Source organism: Ricinus communis, chromosome 1 (genome assembly GCF_019578655.1).
Source record: "Ricinus communis isolate WT05 ecotype wild-type chromosome 1, ASM1957865v1, whole genome shotgun sequence".
Taxonomy (NCBI): Eukaryota; Viridiplantae; Streptophyta; class Magnoliopsida; order Malpighiales; family Euphorbiaceae; genus Ricinus; species Ricinus communis.
In genome coordinates this window covers 4,472,814-4,493,665 of record NC_063256.1, presented here as the reverse complement: position 1 = coordinate 4,493,665, position 20,852 = coordinate 4,472,814, and the positions used below count along the sequence as shown (strand labels likewise).

General features: G+C 34.0%; 2 protein-coding genes across 2 annotated transcripts; one reads left to right on the top strand and one right to left on the bottom strand.

Annotated features, from left to right (window-relative positions):
• Nucleotides 1–1,560: 1,560 nt before the first annotated feature.
• Nucleotides 1,561–2,401, top strand: LOC8286997 (probable serine/threonine-protein kinase PBL9). Its single transcript, XM_048373004.1, has 3 exons — nt 1,561–1,604; nt 1,656–1,792; nt 1,880–2,401. Exons 1-3 carry the CDS (start codon nt 1,561–1,563, stop codon nt 2,227–2,229), a joined length of 531 nt encoding a protein of 176 aa, XP_048228961.1. The 3' UTR covers nt 2,230–2,401.
• Nucleotides 2,402–2,565: 164 nt separating this feature from the next.
• On the bottom strand, nt 2,566–7,775 carry LOC8286996 (probable serine/threonine-protein kinase PBL3). The gene is made up of 6 exons (XM_002520071.4): nt 7,330–7,775; nt 5,643–5,983; nt 5,422–5,557; nt 4,257–4,393; nt 4,007–4,130; nt 2,566–3,236 (listed from the first exon to the last, which is right to left on the bottom strand). The coding sequence occupies exons 1-6, from the start codon at nt 7,394–7,396 to the stop codon at nt 2,782–2,784; spliced, it is 1,260 nt and encodes a 419-aa protein (XP_002520117.1). The 5' UTR covers nt 7,397–7,775; the 3' UTR covers nt 2,566–2,781.
• Between the last annotated feature and the right edge of the window lie 13,077 nt (nt 7,776–20,852).

Sequence of the window (20,852 nt, the reverse complement as noted above, 5' to 3'; positions counted from 1 at the left end):
ATAATAATCCATCAAAGAAAGTTTAACATAGTAAAGTTTTTTTCCATATTTGCAACTTCTTCTTATGCTTTGTTTTCCATTAAAGGAGTTGATAAGATCCAAGTTCCCAAGAAGGGTTCTACATCACATGCTCAAATAGGTGCCCGTGTTTTTTCTTTCTTCTTGCTTCACCAAATAAATGATTCAATAGGAAGTTGTCTCACAAAAACACACCATCTCAGTAAATTCTCTTTTTCTTTTCCTGTTAATACAAAGCAGGTGATTACCCACTATAGGAGAAGAACAGACCAAGCCTTTCGTTAAATTTACAAAAAGGTTAGAACTATCCATTAAACTAAAACCCAATGACAATGGCAAGAGCACTTCGAGTTTAAGTATTCATCTCTGCAATAAGTGAATTATTATTTTTATGACCAACTTAAAGAAATTACTTTGTCTAATTGTTCACGGTCCATTATACCTGCCATTAATAAAAGAAATCGGTATCGAGGTTGATATTGTTATTATAATTACTTTTAAAATGTTACAATTTGGAAGTTGGGACCATAAATTCTTACGCTAGTACATTTGTATCTTGGCATAGAGTGGCACAGGAAAGGAGGAAAAACTGGTTCCCCAGCCAATCCAAATGATTGGTCAGTTTCAAAAGTGAATAAGAAAGATGAAGTTTTTCCTGCCTATAAGTTGAACTGCTTTTGCTATAGTATGTTGAAGTCTGCAACCCAAAAATTCAGTGAGAAGAATTTAATAGGGCAAGGAGGTTTCGATGATGTTTATAAAGGATATATAAATTTCTGCACGATGATGCTACTAAACCAAATGATGGTGGTTCTGCAATTGCTGTCAAAAGTCTTAGAAGAAATAGAGCACAAGGCCACAACGAGTGGCTGGTCTGTATTTTCTCATACTCTCTTCTTGGTATTCCTTGCTCTCTTTCTGTTATTGAGAGTTGGATTTGTCTATGCAGAATGAAATGAGATTTTTGAGTAGATTGAATCATCCAAACATTGTTAAGCTATTAGGCTACTGCTGCGAGCGTGACCACAGAATCTTAGTGTATGAGTACATGAATAAAGGAAGCTTGGAGGCCCATCTTTTAAGAGGTAAAACTAAAGACTCCGAATTACATGCTACACGTATAAGAAAGTATCCAACTGGGGCAATTTATATAGTAAATTATTTGTTAAAAGCAGAGAATGATACAGAGCTGGACTGGTGGAGAAGAGTCGGGATAGCTTTAGAGGCTGCAAGAGGTTTAGCATATCTTCACACTCGTAGAAAACCAGTCATGCATCGTGATCTCAAGGCCTCCAATGTTCTTCTTGGCACTGCAAGTTTCTTCTCTTTTGTCATCAATATAAACAGTCTATTGGCATACATCTTAGGCTCGATTGACACAAAAATTATGTTTTATGTATTTAGTAGTTAGCATGTAATTTCAATTTTTTCAATTTCAGTAACATTCAATTTTGGTATTCAATGAAATTATCAAAACCTGTTACTGAAATTAATATTTGTATACACACACACACACACACACACACACATATATATATAATTATGTATTTACATATAACTGGTCATTTTTGTACATCTGTCGACTTGTAGTTCATTAATTTGAACTTTCTTCTTTCTGAATTGTTATTTACGCTAAGGGTGGCATTGCAGGACTTTAGTGCCAAGCTTTCAGATTTTGGATTGGCCAAGTCTGGACCCCAAGGTGAAGAAAGCCACGTTACTACCAGAGTACTTGGCACTAGAGGCTACTTCGCTCCTGAATATGTTGCAACAGGTACTCGATTCATATAGTGTCTCAGCATGACATTTATAGCTCTATTGCTGTTTGGAGATTGCCTAAAAGATTTTTGTGCTTTTACAGGTCGTTTGACCCTAAAAGCTGATGTGTTCAGATTTGGAGTGGTACTCCTAGAGATCTTATCAGGTTGCGCGGTCAAGAAACATTCAGATGGCTTGCCGGGGAGTTTTGCTCAATGGGCTAAACCACATCTTAGCAACAAGCTGGAACTACACCATGTTATAGACAAGAAGCTCAGGAGCATCCCAATGGAGGAAGCTCGAGATTTTGCTGCAATAATTCTTCGATGCCTCAGCTCCAACCCTAAGACCCGGCCAACAATGACAGAAGTTGTAGCTGATCTAGAGCTACTGCAACAAAGCATGGATAGCCATAATGCAGCTGACTTGCAATATCTACGTACAAGAAGATGAGATCTTTCAATAGGTTCGTTCCTTGAATATCACATCCTGTAAGTTAATTTCGGAACTTGACATATCAGCCATAGTAGATTAATTTGCTGTGGATAACTTCTTGCCCTTCTGGTTGACATGCTGATAGAAGTTGGAACTTCTAAAATGCGCATAACCCACCAATCACACTACAATGCTTATCGTTAACAGGACTTTATACGCTTTCCGTAAGATAACAGTCCCTTGAGCATTCAGTACTTTCCAAGTAAAAAAATAAAATAAAATTTGTCAACTAAAATTCCCAGAAACGAGTGATATTCTTGCTACTCCGACCAATACTGGTTAAACAATTAGATATAGATCAGCCGAAGCAAAAATGATATTGACTACAGAGATATAATTACAAATGACTTGATGCAGATTACCCAAAGGAAAATGCTAAGAGAAGTACAGGTGTCAGGTGATGATAATCTGTTCTAGTGGAATCAAAAATGGCATTGAGATACACGCCCAAATTAGATATTACAGCAACAGGAAAATATGCAACTGAAAAATTTACAGAGATGTTTTTACTCAACGTACTCGAGGAGATTGCCGATGGGATGGCAATGGGGAAGCGCTTGGCGTTAGATTTAGAGGAGAATGGTGTTGTCTCATTGGGGACTTCCGGACAGGTATCTGAATTGACGGATGCTCTGAGTGGGATAATCTGCCTGCAGTTTTTGGGGATTCAATTTGCTCCAGTGTTGCCAACACCTCTGACATTCGAGGCCTAGCTTTGGCTTCAGTGCTTAGACATTGCAAGGCAAGATTAGCAGCCATATGGGCACTTTTCTGAGGATATTGTCCCCCCAACTTGGTGTCCATTATTCGGAATAATTTTCTTTTGTCACTAAGATAGGGTTTTGCCCAGTCCACCAGATTCTGCTCTATACCAACCTTGGTTTTATCAACAGCACGTCTCCCAGACAGTAGTTCAAGCAACACAACCCCAAAGCTGTATACATCACTCTTTGCTGTCAGCCTACCTGTTCGCCCAAATAAACACGTGTGTAATTGTAATTCAGTCTTCAGCAAGTTGCATATCAGAGATCAGTTCCACAAGTGTAGTGAAGTGACAATGAATCAGATCAGAATCTCAATCCTGATTTTTTGAACAAAAATTCAAAGAGAGTAACTCCATCGTAATAGCCTACCTGACTCACACGTTCACAACACTATATAATTCAATTCTTAAAATTCTTAGCCTTCGCGCTATGGGAGTGCGCAATGCACATAGACAAAGTAGTAGGTACTCAGAGAGAAGTGAGGACAAATAAAAGTCTACAATGACCATTCTACCATTACACTTCTGATGACCAAGCATTCTTATAAATAATGCACAATGTTTTGGTAAAGACCAAACCCTTAACCTTATGACCAATTTAATAAATCCTTTCTTCTAATTACCAGTGTCATTGGGGAAAGTCATCTCACATCATTACAAACACTTGGATGTTGGCAAGAAGCTCAGTAATTAGACATAACAGAAAAAGAATGGTTTCGATAGACTAAGAGAACTGGCCACCACCAGTGAGGTACCAGCTTGGTCATCAGAGATATGATTGGCCACATAAAGAACTAACAATATAAACCATATATCCATCACCCACAAGATAAAATAAACCATATATCTATCACCCACAAGATAATTAAGACCAACGAAATTATGTAAGCGATTTTTCTACCAAATATTTCAGATTAGTTTTAATAATAACAACAAAATGATAGCAATATGTAGGATAAGCACTGGACAGACCTGTAGCAACATATTCAGGTGCTGCATAGCCATGAGTACCCATGACTTGAGTCGACACATGAGTTCTATCACCAGTGGGCCCTTCCTTGGCCAAACCAAAATCAGACAGTTTGGCATTGAATTCCTGCATCCCAACGCATTGTGAACACCAGGAATTTAAAATCTAAAGGGACAGTAATTATTTTCCTTAATTCCTCTCAAAAACAGTAAAAGAAATTTAAATTTTTATCCCACTTTCTAATTAACATACCGCGTCCAGTAAAATATTAGAAGCCTTGAAATCCCGGTATATGACTTGTGATTTTGCATCATGAAGGAAAGAAAGTCCTCTGGCAGCACCTACGGCCACTTTTATTCGCACCGCCCATGATAGTGGTTGCGGTCCTCCTAAGACAGAGAAAAATTATTAATAAACATTCGCCAAGTGCTCTCAGATGTAAGGTATGCAGAAGGAGTTCCATGAATTCCAGATACTTCATTTGCAAGCCTGCTTATGCCGATAAGACATGATCGAGTAAAAGCTCTTTAATTGTATGTTCACAAGGACCCAAGTACTTATCTCACAAAAATTAGCATGTCTCCTAGCTTTACGACAAATATAAAGATAAGAAACAATTATTTGGATTAATATTAAAATAAATTTGCACCAACCAATATTTGTTCCTTTCTGAGTCTTTCAGGACATCCTCCACAATTTCATACATGGAACTTAACCATCTATTGTTTTAAAATCACTAAGGATATAAGTATTCATCCAATTCTACGTCCATTCAATGCTTATTTAAAATTTAACTTGTGATCCATGTAAAGTGACAGTTAGCATCCTTAGACACTCAAAACAATAAGGAAACAAGAGATTGACCTTATGGAAAATTTGGGGATACTGATGATTGTTATTCAAGTAAGGACGCTGTCCTGGCAACTCTGGAAATTACAAGCTGCCATTCACCATCTTTGCTAAATGCTAACATGGCATTAGCCCTAGGCAAGATCAGCTGCCTCTTTTGCCTAAATTATATTGGACAACTAAAAAGAAGCAGTAATAGTGGAAACACAAAAATATATGGTGGGAAAATGAGGAGAAATATCAACTTTGCATTGAAGATGCAGGCTTATATCTAGAAGAATACACCGTTCTCGAACCATATTGGCTGATCATTGCCGGAAGATATGTCTAAGATGGAAAAGAAAACAAGGAAACAATAAACATTATATTTAGAGGGGAAGAGACGAAGAAAAACTGAGTTTATAGCACTAAAGGACGCAAACAGTGTCATGAAAATGGTCTTGAATTTCCAATATCTTTCTTCCTAGGCAAGAACATGATGATCAAATAACCTAGAATTGTCAATATACAATGGGAAGGAAACTGCCAACAAAAATTTTACGTCAACTCACTGGAATGCATTACTTACTTCTGAACAGATGATTCTCCAAGCTCCCTTTCGGCATAAACTCATAGACCAATAGCCGGTTCTCACCCTCCAAGCAGTAACCAATCAGTTTGACCAGATTTGGATGATGAAGCTGGCCAAGATACCTAACTTCTGTCTGAAATCAGCTAGCTATCAGTAAATAAGCAAAGAACAATTAGGACAATTACATGAATAACTTCCAAAAAGGAAAAATAACATACCAACCACTCCTTGTGGCCCTGGAAACCCTCAGGTTTAAGCTTCTTGACTGCCACAACCATTCCTGAACCAGGCCTTGCAGCGCTCAATGTGTGCTCATCAATCCAACCTTTGAAAACATAACCAAACCCACCTTCACCCAGCAGACTATCGGGACGAAAATTTCTGGTGGCATTCTTTAGTTCGTTAAAACAGAATGCTTTTAAATTTGGGGATGACAATATTTCACCTTCAGTCCTTGGTGTAGGAAGACACTCAGAACTGCTCCTTTCACTGTAAGATGGGATAGTCAGACTAGAAGGAACTGAAGAACGGCTGGTTCTGCTGGAAATTCTTGAGGCTCCTAATGCAAGCAAGAGAAAAATGAATGCCCAATTTTAGTGATTACATTAGTAACCTAAACTCTACAAAAATAAGATCTGAATATCAATGTTTGAATCTCATCCTCCAGATGCTTATCAGCTAATCAGTGGTCTTAATTTTTTTATTTTTTTTTTGGTACAAGAAAGGGCTAAAGAGCCACCCAGGCTGACAAGGAACAAATCTGGAAGTAGCAGCACCACAAATATCATTAAGAAACACTTGCAGCAACCCTCTAGGAACTTCCTTGAGCATTGTTTGGAAACATTGAAAGAATAGGCAAGACTAGCCAGAGCATCAGCAGCTGTTTTTTCTTCTCTATAAATATATCTAATCTCAACCATCCAATCTGTACTCAACATACCCTTGATGGCTCTGATCAAGTTCAAATTTGCAATGATCATCAAATCGTTTGAGTTTAGCAGGATAGCTACTGGATTATTCTCAGATTCACAAATAACTTTGTGATATCCTACGTTCCAAGCCAAACCCAACCCATTCAAAACTCACAAAAGCCTTTATGACTAAAGACTGGCCTACAATATGCAGGAAGCCATTTTTCTATCAACCAATGTGTCTTTGATGATACACACCAACTAAACTATATTCCTGTGCATGGATTAATGGTGCATCCACACTGTGATGCCAGATATAAGTTGAGCTCTCATGGAAAACTTCAACTTTAGCCAGGAAAATATCTGTTCTTTTTTTTTTTTTTTCTTTTTCCCCAATATGAACAGTTCCTATATATCATCCAGATGTGAACAACCACAACTGTTAAGTTGAATGCAGCCATAAAGTATTTTTAAGTGCTAATCATGGAGTGTAATGTTAATTGATTAACTGAATGCAGAAACTGAAATATGTACTAACCATTTACACAAGCCCTTATAGTAATAACTAGCAAAGCCTAAAAAATGTCATAAACACAGAGTGTGTAGATCCATCAACCAAACCTATTGCAAACCCTAAATCTCAAGAAATTTAGCTCTTTCACAGGAATTCAATAAAATAAAGATGCTATTTTTAGAAATATTTAAGTAGATATAAGACCCGCAAAATAAAAATACGAAGTTACCATGTAAGCAACCTCATAAAAGATTTTTTTGTTTTACATAAATCAAATGTAAACATTTGGATTATAAATAACCAAACTGAGCCCCAAACGATCAGACAAAACTAGCTAACAGTTGAGCGACATAAAAGCCAATCCGAAGAAAAAACAACAATAACCCAATAAATAAATAAAAAGCAAAATCCGTTAGAGAGAAGCATAGAGAAGATAAGCTAGAACCAAGTTAAAGATCAAAAATCAAAAGTAATTATTACCAGAAGGAGTATGTGAACCTTGAGTTGTATCCACTTTGGCAGCAGAAGAATCTAAACAGTTTCCCATATGGGCACAACAAAACTACCTCTTCAAATCAGGCACGCAATGTTAAACCTCTTGTTATCTTTCCAAGTTTCCACTAAAGATTATTATCAATAACCACTATTAAAAATTGAGCTTTTCAGTATCAAGTAAAAGAAAGAAACAAAGAAAGGAAGAAAGCTATAAAGCTGTGATGTCGTGAAGGGAAAGAAAAGAAAAAAGAGAAGTAAGAGGAAAATGAAATTGAGAAAAGAAAAAGCAGAGAATTTCTGAGAAGAGAACAGGGGAAGAGAATTTTCTTTTTTTTTTTTTTCTGTTTCTCTTTGGAGTTTTGCAATGTGGAGAATGTAGACACGGCGAACGCGTGGGAACTTATCTTGGCTTCCGCTTATGACTGACGTCTGCACTGCCCTCACTTCCGCCTTTTGTTAGTACTGTTTTTATGTTTGGTTTGGTTTTTTTATATATAAATAGAGTTAGTTAATTTCACATGTTAAAGCTTACGTAACCCTCGTATCATATTGAATGTTCATAATTGCATAATTACTTCATTGTCCTTCATATGATTTCTAGCATTTAATTTAACTACCCTCATCATTTATTTCTTGGATTTAGCTGCCACTACCATTCCTATTGAAGGGTTTTTTATTTTTACTCCAACTTTATGTAGAAACAAATGATTTTGTGTTCTTAATTTAAGAGATTATAACATATTAAGTAATTCTGTCAGAGATTAATCTCATCTTGATTATGAATTATCATGAGATGGTTAAGTTTGCATATTATTTTAGTTCTGGAAATTTATTTTTTTTTATTCAACAAAAAAAGGGCAACTCAGTAAGTACATTAATATAAGTTGGAGATAAAAGAATTGTGAAAATAGGTAATCCATCTCTGTCAAAATGTGGAAACATGCAATGCCAAAACTTGACAAGTAATGAAGTGGAGAAGCAAAATCCATCTCCGGCTCGTGCTCTTTTTCCATTGGATTACTTTTACTTCAAATTTACTCCTCTTCAAATATCTTTATTTCTTTTTCTTGAGTATGTGAATGTTTGGATAACAAGCAATATTGGTTGACTTAATAACAAAAATCACATGTGTGATATATGTTATACGCTGTAGTCATTATCATGTGTTATGATTCAATCATTAGATGGAATAATCATATCAGTCCTTATTTAACTATACATTTAGTTTCAATTTAGTTCCTTAATTTTAATTTTAATTCACTTAATTTTAATTTATATCATAAAAGTCACTTAATTTTTATTTAGAGTGTGGTCACTTCAATTTATATTTTCATCATCAAATTTAGGATATATAATCTTTATCTTTCTATCCATATTATTTTCTTCATTTTTATTATTATTTCTTACTTTGTTTATCATTCTCATTTAAAATTATTTTGTTTTTACTGGCAATGAAATTCAACTATAAACCAATACCAACAAATAATTTAGAAGAAATTCTAATATTATTGAGAAATCATTTGGTTCATGAGTGAGAATATAAATGAAAATAAATGACTCTCATTGTTAGTGTTTGATTCGTAAAAGAATAATTCGAAGACGGAATGGATCACTCTATTAAAGGAAATCACATATTCTCTCCCTTCCCCTCCTTTTCTTAGGCATGTTCTTTCTTTTCTTTTAAGGAATGATAAATTTATCATTGAAAATCAAGTTAAATTAATTATATTAAAAATATAAAATAATAACTTTTCATTTATATAAAATTATTATTTATATAAATATATAATAATTATAAATTAATTTTATTATATTTTAACAAAAGTTAAATATTATTATTGATATCGAAAATAAATAAATTTAATTTTAATTATATTTTCAATCAAATATAATTATTTTTATTTTATATTTACATTTTATTTTCAACCAATAACTAAATGGATTTTAAAATAGAGAAATGATAAATTATATATTCAGGCTGCAATTGAAGTTTATTTAAGAGAGGAAAAAAGATCTCTATTTCTGAGTTTTAATGCTAAGCTCAAAAACTATTGAAATTAAAAAAAAAATCATATAATAATTATAATAAAGATATTCCATATACACCTTGCATATGCAACATTTTGTGGAAATATATAATTGAATTTTAAATTAGATTTCAATTCAATTCAACATTTTAATTTTTAATATCATTATATATAATGTTTTGGTAATTAGAATATAATAATAATATTGATATTATTAATAACTACAAACAGCATAATAAATTTGTAGAAAATATTAATAATATCCACCACGTCCACACCAATATCAACTATGTCCACTCCTAACCACCGCCACCACCACCCACGACCTTTTCCCGACTGCTTTTCTAATTTTGATCTTCCCCACCACCACAGACCTTTCAAACTCAATTGCTTTATCAGTAGGAATTGCTCTCTATCTCTGTACACCAAGCTTCTAATTTTAAACTACAAATTACTAAACCCAGGGAGCTCAATCCATAATAATATGAATAAGAAAAGTAGCTGAATGCCACTAAATCCTTCCTCGATCTCTCTCTCTAATTGTTTCAGTTTTATACAATCTAACTTCCAATTCCTAAAATAGTTCAAACATTAATCTCTTCAAAATTCCTTTCTCTTTCACACTATTTCTCTTATCCATTAATTGATTTCTTTTAGTTTGTTTGTGATTTTTATCAAAATAAATAATTACGATCTTACTTTTCGAAAAAACTTATTCAATACAAATAATTATTAAATTAATCAAACATACTCTAACCTATACAATAGCATCTCAAACTGTAAATTTCTTTACTAAAAAAATTATTAATTCGAGTTTGAAATTGACTATGTTGAGTTATTATGAAGAAATTGATAAAAAATATATAATATTTATATGTTAAGTAGGTGATTTTTATAAAAATTTTAATAGCGATAGTGAATAAAAAATAATTATCTTGAATATGTTTTTCAGAAGTTGTGCTTTAGGAGTGTCAAATTATGAATGATGGGGAATAAAAAATAACAAAATCCAAAATAATTTCCAATCAATCTAAAATGAAATTTTAGAATCCAATTACACAATCCGCAAAATATAAAAAGCCCATATATGTAATTGAGAGAAAAACTAGATGTGAGGACATTTTGGGCATGAAATAGCAACGTCATACCTGGTCAGCAACCCACGTCAATTGGGCAAATTGGGTCCCAAATGGCATTCCCTCTCTGCGTCCCCCTTGCCATTTCTTTATCATTTGTTTATAACAAGTTTACCCAAAAGGCTAAAAAGTTATTTTGGAAAAAAAGAAAACCTCGCAATAAAAAAATGGTTAATTGTCATTAATTTATTACGTCCAATTTATTTGTTTATCTATTCATTTATATAATATTTTATTTTAAAAACGATAAAACATTTTAAAAATCACAAGTAGTATTTAATTAATCTTCATAGCACTGCTCTTAAAGAAAAGCGCTCACGCACTGAGGAAATGGGTAAGACACGAGTGGTGTTGAATGTTAATTCCTTTTTTTTATATATAAATAAATCGAATCATAGATTAAAAAATCCTTGATGCTTTTTGACCAAAATTCTTTCCATTTGGATTCTGTATTCACATTCAACCTATTGACACAGTTAGCTCTAGTTCATCCAAACCTGAATTAAGCTCCATTTCAAATTACTTTTCTTATTTATAAAAAATCGATTCGTTTATATACTACATAATAAAAAATAGTTATTCACTGTAAAAATAAAATTTAAATTTTAAATTTTTTTAAAAAATTATTCTTGCTATTTAAGTTAAATCTCAAATGGCTTTAAATTTTTTTATTTATTTAATCAACAAAAATTATATTCAAATAAATTTGAGATCAATATAATAATAAAATAATTTATTTATATATATAGAATAGTATTGAATATGATTATTATGAATAATAAATTACTGAATTTTTTTAATTCAATTATATATTTGAAATTTTAATTAAAGACTATCTCATAAAAGTGAATTTTGAAGCGTGAATAAATTCCGCCGGCAATGGCAGTTTTGACATGACATGGCACTAATGAGTGTGAGAGCACCTTAACTAATTCATAATCATGATGGAATGGACTTCTAGTCTCTGCTTCTTTTTTTTTTTTGTACAGCTGCCGCAGCGATTTTTTACATATTCAAATCTTAATAATATATTTTGTTGCAACGTTCTTTTTATCAATAAAATATGTATTTTGAATATCTTCTTTTTACAATGTGGAACTGAGGCAAGTACACTGTGTAATGAACATCATACTTGTCATATGTAAGGAGGGGAAAGTGACTCTTGTATCAATTCTTAACATAAATTGAATTATATAGTGGTGTTGGAATTTATTTGTTTCTTAATGATGGAATAAAATCTATAGTTTTTTTTTTCTAATAAATTCATGAAATGGAATCCATCGTAATTTAATAAATGTTATATGTTTGTCATTAAAATTAAAATTCTAAAATTTATAAGAGTCAGATTTTTAAGATCATGTTTTGATTAATTATTAAAATTGTGTGAATTTAGTGAGTAAATTCAATTTTACTCTGAGTATTTATCATAAATAAATATATTAATTATTTTAAAATATAAATTTATTAGTATATGTAATTTTAGAATAGTAATATGTTACACAATTCTTTTTTTTTTCTCTTATGAGACAATTCTTTTCTTTTCTTTTCATTTGATCAGGGAGATATAGATTTTCAAAAACCCTAGAAGATGATAAAGGATTTATAAAATTCATAAAGTTTGATGTTAATTTTTTTTTTTTTAGATCAGATGATAAAATTACTACAAATCCAAAAAAATTATAAAACAGATTACCTAAAAAATTATCCAAACAAACAACTAACAAGTGGGAAGGATGGGATTGTTTGTAAGACACAATCCTGAGGAAAAGAATTTTCTGCGACAGGTGGGTCCCACACCCAAGAGTGTAAGGTAAATACCCCTCCCGTCCTGAATGGGTTGGGTTTCTCAATCAAAGTACCGACATGGCATTCTCGCTTAGGTCAATGACCTCTGGAATAATCTTGAACAGAATGACCATGTCACACGTTTTCATTACTGTTTTTATTTATTTATGTTTAAGAATAGACATAGTCAAATAATATACCGGACCAGTTTATTAATTTACTTCCCTCGGTGGTCCATATCAAATTCTCACAAATTCAAATGGAGTTTTTTAGGAAAAGAAAAGAAGGGAAATGTTATTGTGGTCAGCGGCACATAGGCAAGGACAATAAATTGGGTTTGCACCAATTCCACTCCCGCATCTAAATGTGAATATGCTGTTTCTGAAGGACTCGACCCAATCTGGTCTTTCTGATGCACCTGCGGAGGGCTTTAATTAACGATGTTCGGGCACGTCGTCTAAACTTATAGCCTCCTCACAGCGAAAGGTAATACCAATAATTCCTTTTAGAAATTTCATCATTTAAGTTCGATATAAAAATAATAGATTAATTTTTTATCATATAATTATCTGATATTTTTTTCAAAAAAATCTTGCATATATTTTTATCAGGTCTCATAATATTTTATTTTATTTTATTACTAATAATCAACAGTATTAGTGTAAGAAGACTTTTTTTTTTTTTTTAGTTCTCACAAGTTACAAACTCTTTAGAAAATTCTTGATGCTTTGGATTGAAATTCTTTCCACGTGGATTCTGTATTCACATTCAACCTACTGATTTCAATTGCAAAACTAATCTTTCTCTAATTTGTTTAATCAATAAGAATTATATTTTTAATAAGTTAGATTAATTTGAGATTAGTATTATAATAAATAAATTAAACAAGTGGTGCTGCACTTTTGACAAGATAGAGCACTGAAACCAATTCATGGTCAGTTATTAGTCACTATGGAATGGAATGGACCTATTCTCTTTGTTTTTATTATTCTACAAGTTCTCATTTATTTCTCCTTTTCTCAGATTCTGTATAATTCCCGCCTTTATAATGTACATTATCACAATCCAATAGAATAATAATAGATTATATTTGACTGATTCAAACTACTAACTCATTGGCCGCTTCGTTGATAATTTCTTCAGATAAAAAGGGTACTAAGAAAGAAAAATTCCAGCATAATTTATCATTCAATGAATGTGGAAACAAAGTGATGTAAGCTGTTGCTCCAAATTTTGCTTTTTTCCACCAGATGCAGAAGAAGCCTTCCTACAATATTCTTTCTTAATTACGGGTGCAAACGACCCGAGCGAATTCGAGTTTTTCAATGTACAAGTTCAGCTTGCAGAAATTTGACTAGCTCGCTAATGTTTTGTATTTTAGAGCTCGAGCTCGACTCGCTATAATTTTTATATGCTTGAGTTCAGTTAATTATAATTTTTATATGCTCGAGTTTGGCTCGTAATTAGTTCGATACAATATATAAACGAGCTGAATTCGAACTCGGCTCGTTATTAGCTCGGTATTTATATAAAAAATAAAGTTTCAACTCGACTCTATTTTAAGCTGATTAAGTTTTGCAATCATAAATAAATTATATACAAAAGTAAAATATGCATATAAATTCAAAAACTAAAATAATTAAATCAAATTCTTGATAAAAAATAAAGAGTTCAACAAACTCTATAAATACAACAAATAAAATTAGAAAACGACATGTCACAGCACAAAAATAATATAATGCAACCTAAAATGATCTGAAATTTCTAAAAACGCCAAAAATAATACAATATTATTTTTATAAAAAACGCTAAAGATAACTGCAATTCGTAAAAAATACTAAAATGATAATATATAATAGTTTTTATTCTATTTATATGCTTCACATTAAGTATATTGTAAAAATATTACTTATGCCTCGTTAATTTACAAATGCATAAACCATAATTTTCAAATATCTTTAAGCATTTAAATATATATGCTTCTTCATTCAACATTAAAACTACGTAATTTTGTAGTAAGATAATGTAGTTTAGGTTGATTTAAGTTACATATATCATACATTAACATTACATTATTTTTATACATAATTTTTATTTTATTATTTTACTTCAATTAATTTAGGATAAAAATAAATTGATAAGACATTAATAATAATTAAATGTACATAATCAAATACTAACTTAATTGATAATGTTATTAAACTAACACTTGATTAAGTAACACTAAAATTACTCAATTAGAGAATTTACATTTAAAACTTAATTTGTTGGTATATATTATTATTGTAATGTAATAAAAGTTGAGTTTTTATGGTCTATTTATTTATTTATTCAATTACAATATATTATCTTTTTAATTATTTATTTATTTATTGAACTAATTCACGAGCTTGCTCGCGAGCTTAGACAAGCCGAGTACTACTAAGCTCGAGCTTGGCTTATTTACTAAATGAGCTCGAAAATGAAGCTCGAGTTCGGCTCATTTATCCTAACGAACGAATTCGAATGAGCTTTTATTGAGTCGAACTCTGAGTAGCTCGCAAACGGCTCAGCTCATTTGCAATCTTATTTTTAATCTTCTTCTAGCTTTTGGATCAATATCGCATTTTTAATCTTCTTCTAGCTTTTGGATCAATATCGCACGGATGCTTTTATATTTATTATTTTTTATTAGAGCTTAATATTGCATCATAAAATGATTTACACTCTCCATACAATTTTTTGAGAAATGATATTTGCACTCCCTACTTAGCATTTGCCACTCTTATTATTTTTTTTGTTTTTAATGTTATACCCTTGCGACAATTTTCCTTTTTCTTCAATTTTAATTTTCTTTTTTCTCCTTTTTATAATCTGGCAGTCTCTCTTTGTTTTCTTTTAATAACAAAATCTATTCTTAGAAACTATTGATAAATAAATTGAAACAAACATTATTCTCGTGGATTAATCTACATATAAAAAATTTAAAAGAAAAAAGATATTAACAATAAAAACAGTTTGAAGAGGTTATATTGTTGGTGTTGGGCCTCGTAGGGTCCAGCCCCCAAAAAAAAAGAACAAAACCCCTTCCCTTTTTTCCCAGCGTGTGGGTATGCAATGGGGCCAGAAAAAAAAAAGAAAAAGAGAGAAAGAAAGAGAGAGAGAAGGAGAAGGAGAAGGAGAGAGAAATAGAAGGTGGTGAAGAATAAGAAAACGAAGAGAAAGACGATCTCTTTGATCTCATTGCCTTGATTGAGTCTCTCCCAGTTGGTAAGAAGAGTATTTCTTAGTTTTCTCAAATCTAGGATTTGCTTTGATTTGGATAAAATTAGGATTTTGAAGTGGGTATTTTCGTAATGTGTTTATCTCTTGTATTATCTCTATATTAGCAAGTATATACCTCAAGTTTAGGGTCAAAACTCGAGAAGAACAATTGTACCCATTTTGTTGGTATAGTGAAAGCTTGCTGGTGTGCCTCGTGGTTTTTTAGCCTCCAAGTTGAGAGGGTTTTTCCACGTAAATCTGGTGTCTCTTGTGTGATTGTGCTTAATTGTTGATTTATTTTGGCTTGTGCACTTGAACATTGAACCTTTGGTACCAATCGGTACGATGCTCATTTATCTATTTTTATTGGTTGATTACCCAATTGCATTTCTCTTATTTGTTATTGAAAGACAAAAACAACAAGTGGTATCAGAGCCTGGTTTTTTTTAGAGTGCTTTTGTTGGTTGAGATGAAAGGTAGTAGCACCATGATCAAGTTGACAAACAACAACTGGCAGATATGGAAATCCAAAATGGAGGATATCCTTTACTGCAAGGATTTGTATGAACCGGTTGAGGGAGATAGTGCAAAGTCGAAAGATATGGCCACTGCTGATTAGGCTAAATTGAATCGAAAAGCGGTCGGCACAATCAGACAATGGCTTGATGACAACGTATACCACCATGTAGCAAGTGAGACGAGCGCATATAAGTTGTGGAAGAAGCTGGAGTCGCTGTATGAACAGAGAACTGCAGCTAACAAGGCGTTTCTGATCCAAAAACTAGTGAATCTAAAATTCAAAGAAGGTACAAGTGTTGCTGAGCATCTAAACGAGTTCCAGAGCCTGATAAATCAATTGTCAACGATGAAGATGACCATAGAAGATGAGTTACAGGCTTTATTGCTTTTGGGATCATTGCCCGACAGTTGGGAGACCTTGGTTGTGACAATCAGTAATGCAGCTCCCAATGGTGTGGTCACTATAAGTATAGTTACTAGTAGCTTATTCAACGAGGAGACAAGAAGAAAGTCAACGGATACAAATGGTGCACAAGCCCTTGTCACAAAGAATAGGGGAAGAGCTGAATACAGATAACAATCAAGAGGCCGTAGCAAGTCCAAAGGCAGGTCAAAGTCTAAGGGAAGACAATGCTACCATTGTGGTAAAGAAGGTCACATGAAGAGAAATTGTAAAGCTTGGAAAAGACTATGGAAAGAGGGCAAAAATCAGAAGAAAGAGGATGATAACAAGAACACCACAGCCACATTAACTGCAGATGATGTAATGATTCTTTCTTGTGAAGAGGAGCAATGTCTACATGTGGAAGGTCACCACGGAGTCAAGTGGATAGTTGATACAGGTGCTTGCTATCATGCTACACCAAATAAAGAGTTCTTCATGACTTATAAAGCTGGAGACTTTGGTACAGTGAAGATGGGTAACACTAGTCACTCGAGCATCATGGGTATTGGTAACATTTGTCTGCAGACAGATATGGAATGTCGGTTAACACTGAAAGATGTGCGGCATATTCTTGATTTACACCTAAATCTGATATCTGGTGATGCATTGGACAAAGATGGATTCAAGCATTACCTAGGAGGTGGAGAATGGAAGCTCAACAAAGGATCAATGGTTGTAGCAAGAGGGAAGTCGTGGCACTCCCTATACAATACCCATACAAAGGTGCTCAAGAATGGGTTGAATGCAATACAAGCTGAAAATTCTTTAAATCTGTGGCATCAACACCTTGGCCACATGAGTGAGAAAGGATTACAAATCTTGGCGAGGAAGTCACACATCCCTTCGACCAAAGATAAGGTTCTAGATCCATGCGACTATTATCTATTTGGTAAGCAACATCGAGTCTCTTTTAGTCAAATATCAAAAAGAAAACATAAGGTGCTGGATTTGGTTTACTTTGATGTGTGTGGTCTCTTTGAGGTGGAGCCTTTGGGTAGCAATCAATATTTTCTGACCTTTATTGATGATACATCTAGAAAGGTGTGGGTTTATTTTCTGAGAACGAAGGACCAGGTGTTCAAATGCTTTCAAGAGTTTCATGTCATGGTAGAGAGAGAGAGAGAGACAGATAAAAAGTTAAAATACCTCCGTTCTGACAACGGGGGATAGTATACCTCCAAGGAGTTCAAAGCATATTGTGCACTATATGGAATCTGACATGAAAAGTCAGTACCTGGAACCCCACAACACAATGGTGTAGCTGAGAGAATGAATCTTACCATTGTAGAGAAGGTCAGATGCATGCTAAAAATGGCAAAGTTGCCGAAACAGTTTTGGAGAGAAGCAGCTCGCACCGCTTGCTACCTCATAAACAGGTCACCATCTGTTCCTTTGAAGTTTGAGATATCAGAAAGAGTATGGTCCAAGAAGAATGTGACATACTCTCATCTAAGGGTGTTTGGATCCAAAGCATATGTGCACATTCCAAAGGAGCACAGATCCAAGTTAGATGATAAAGCAACTCCATGTATTTTCTTTGGGTATGGAAACGAGGAATTTGGATACAGGTTATGGGACCCAGAAAAGAAGAAAATTATAAGGTGCAGAGATGTTGTATTCTATGAAGACCAAACAGGGATAGATCAAAAAATCGATAAGAAGTCAGAGAGAGCTGGTGAGTCCATAGAACTCACACCAGTCCCTTCACCTGGACAGCCAGCAACAACAGATGAAGATGAACATAATGAAGAAGCCTCTGAGGAAACCTCTAACATGATTGGTAGTAATGATGATGATGAGGTCATTTATGATGCTCTTGAGCAGGGGGATTAACATCATCAAGGGGAGCCAGAAGAGCTCCAGGTAAGAAGGTCTGAAAGAGAGCACCAACTTTTTAAGAGATACTCTTCTTCAGAGTATATCTTATTGACAGAAGAAGGAGAACCAAATACTTTTAAGGAGGCACAAGCTCATAAAGATAAGGCTAAGTGGCATGATGCAATGAAGGACGAGATGCAGTCATTGCAAGAAAATGGAACATATGAGCTGGTGGAGCTTCCTAAGGGCCGAAAGACATAAGGAACAAATGGGTGTCCAAGCTAAAAAGAGATGGGAATGGAGAGCTTGTGAATTATAAAGCCCGATTGGTAGTGAAGGGTTTTGGGCAAAAGCAATGTATCGATTTTGAAGAGATTTTTTCACCAATGGTGAAGATGACTTCCATCCGTACAGTGTTAGGTCTAGTAGCTAGTTTGGACCTTGACCTTGAACAACTTGACGTGAAAACTGCATTTCTTCATGGTGACTTGGAGGAAGAGGTCTATATGGTGCAACCGGAGGGATTTGAAGTAAAAGGAAAAGAGAACATGGTCTGCAAATTGAAGAAGAGTCTGTACGGATTGAAACAGTCTCTGAGACAGTGGTATAAGAAGTTTGGCTCTTTCATGATAAGTCATGAGTATCAGAGAACCAAGGTTGATCCATGTGTTTACTTCAAAAGATTTACTAATGAGAAAATCTTAATCCTCTTACTTTATGTTGATGATATGTTAATTGCAGGACAAGATGCTCAAATGATAGCCATGTTGAAGAAGGAGATGTCCAAGTCATTTAACATGAAGGACATGGGCCAAGCGCACCAGATATTAGGCATGCAGATTACCCGTGACAGAAAGCCAAGAAACTTTGGTTGTCACAGGAAAAGTACATTGAAAGGGTGCTTGAGAGATTCAACATGAAGGGAGCAAAGGAAGTAAGCTATCCACTTCCTAGCCATTTGAAATTAAGCAAGAAACTGTGTCCATCTACAGAGAAAGAAAAGGATGAAATGTCAAGTGTGCCATACTCCTCAGCAGTAGGGAGTTTGATGTATGCGATGGTTTACACCAGGCCAGATATAGCTCATGCAGTTGGTGTGGTAAGCAGATTTCTCTCTAATCCTGGAAAACAACATTGGAAAGCAGTGAAGTGGATCCTTAGATACCTAAGAGGCACCTCCAAGTTGTGTTTGGGTTTTGGAAAATGTGAATCTGTGCTAGAAGGCTACACAGATGCTGATATGGCTAGTGATCTGGATCATAGAAAGTCTATTTTGGGTTATGTGCTTACTTTTGCAGGGGGAGCCATGTTGTGGCAATCCAAACTGCAGAAATATGTAGCTTTGTCGACTATAGAAACAGAATACATTGCAGCCACCGAAGCTAGCAAGGAGCTATTATGGTTGACTAGATTGCTCCTAGAGCTTGGTATGCAACCAGAAAAGGCAGTTGTTTTCTGTGATAGCTAGAGTGCCATAGACTTGAGCAAGAATGATACGTATCATTCTAAAACTAAGCACATTGATGTGAGATTTCATTGGTTGAGAGATACTATAGAGTACCAACAGATGAAGCTGAAGAAAATCCACACTGATAAGAATCCGTCAGACATGTTGACAAAGATAGTTTCGAGAAACAAGCTTGAGCTTTGTTGCCGGCTTGTCGGCATGGATACCAAGTGATGACTTGAAGATTGGCGTGCCTCTCTCCATGGGTTGGAGGGGGAGATTGTTGGTGTTAGGCCTCGTAGGATCCAGCCTAAAAAAAAAAAAAAAAAACTTCTTCCCTTTTTTTCCAGCGTGTGGGTGTGCGACGGGGCCAGAAAAAAAAAAAAAAAAAGAGAGAAAGAAAGAGAGAGATAAGGAGAAGGAGAAGGAGAGAGAAATAGAAGGTGGTGAAGAGAAGGAAACGAAGAGAAAGACGATCTCTTTGATCTCATTGCCTTGATTGAGTCTCTCCCAGTTGGTAAGAAGAGTATTTATTAGTTTTCTCAAATCTAGGATTTGCTTTGATTTGGATGAAATTGGGGTTTTGAAGTGGGTATTTTCGTAATGTGTTATCTCTCTATTAGCAAGTATATACCTCAAGTTTAGGGCCAAAACTTGAGAAAAACAATTGTACCCATTTTGTTGGTATAGTGAAAGCTTGCTGGTGTGCCTCGTGGTTTTTTAGCCTCCAAGTTGAGAGGGTTTTTCCACGCAAATTTGGTGTCTCTTGTGTGATTGTGCTTAATTGTTGATTTATTTTGGCTTGTGCACTTGAACATTAAACCTTTGGTACCAATCGGTACGGTGCTCATTTATCCATTTTTATTGGTTGATTACCCAATTGTATTTCTCTTATTTGTTATTCAAAGACAAAAACAACAACATATATGCCCTTCGAAATCAAATTTATTGCCAAATAAATAAATTTTAAAAATTCTATTGACTCAGCTAAACATAATGTAAGCGTTGAGTTCGACATTAAATTTGGCTACATGAGAAAAAAGAAGAAGAAGAAAAGATAATAATTCTTGACTAAAACGGGAGATCCA

Excerpts from the sequence above, each read along its gene's own strand:
- LOC8286997 (XM_048373004.1), top strand. The coding sequence starts at position 1,561 with ATGTATTTACATATAACTGGTCATTTTTGTACATCTGTCGACTT. Across the intron at positions 1,605-1,655 it reads TTTTGTACATCTGTCGACTT|GGTGGCATTGCAGGACTTTA; the intron begins GTAGTTCATTAA and ends ATTTACGCTAAG. Across the intron at positions 1,793-1,879 it reads TCCTGAATATGTTGCAACAG|GTCGTTTGACCCTAAAAGCT; the intron begins GTACTCGATTCA and ends GTGCTTTTACAG.
- LOC8286996 (XM_002520071.4), bottom strand. The coding sequence starts at position 7,396 with ATGGGAAACTGTTTAGATTCTTCTGCTGCCAAAGTGGATACAACTCAA. Across the intron at positions 4,131-4,256 it reads CTAATATTTTACTGGACGCG|GAATTCAATGCCAAACTGTC; the intron begins GTATGTTAATTA and ends GTTGGGATGCAG. Across the intron at positions 3,237-4,006 it reads ACCTGAATATGTTGCTACAG|GTAGGCTGACAGCAAAGAGT; the intron begins GTCTGTCCAGTG and ends TTGGGCGAACAG.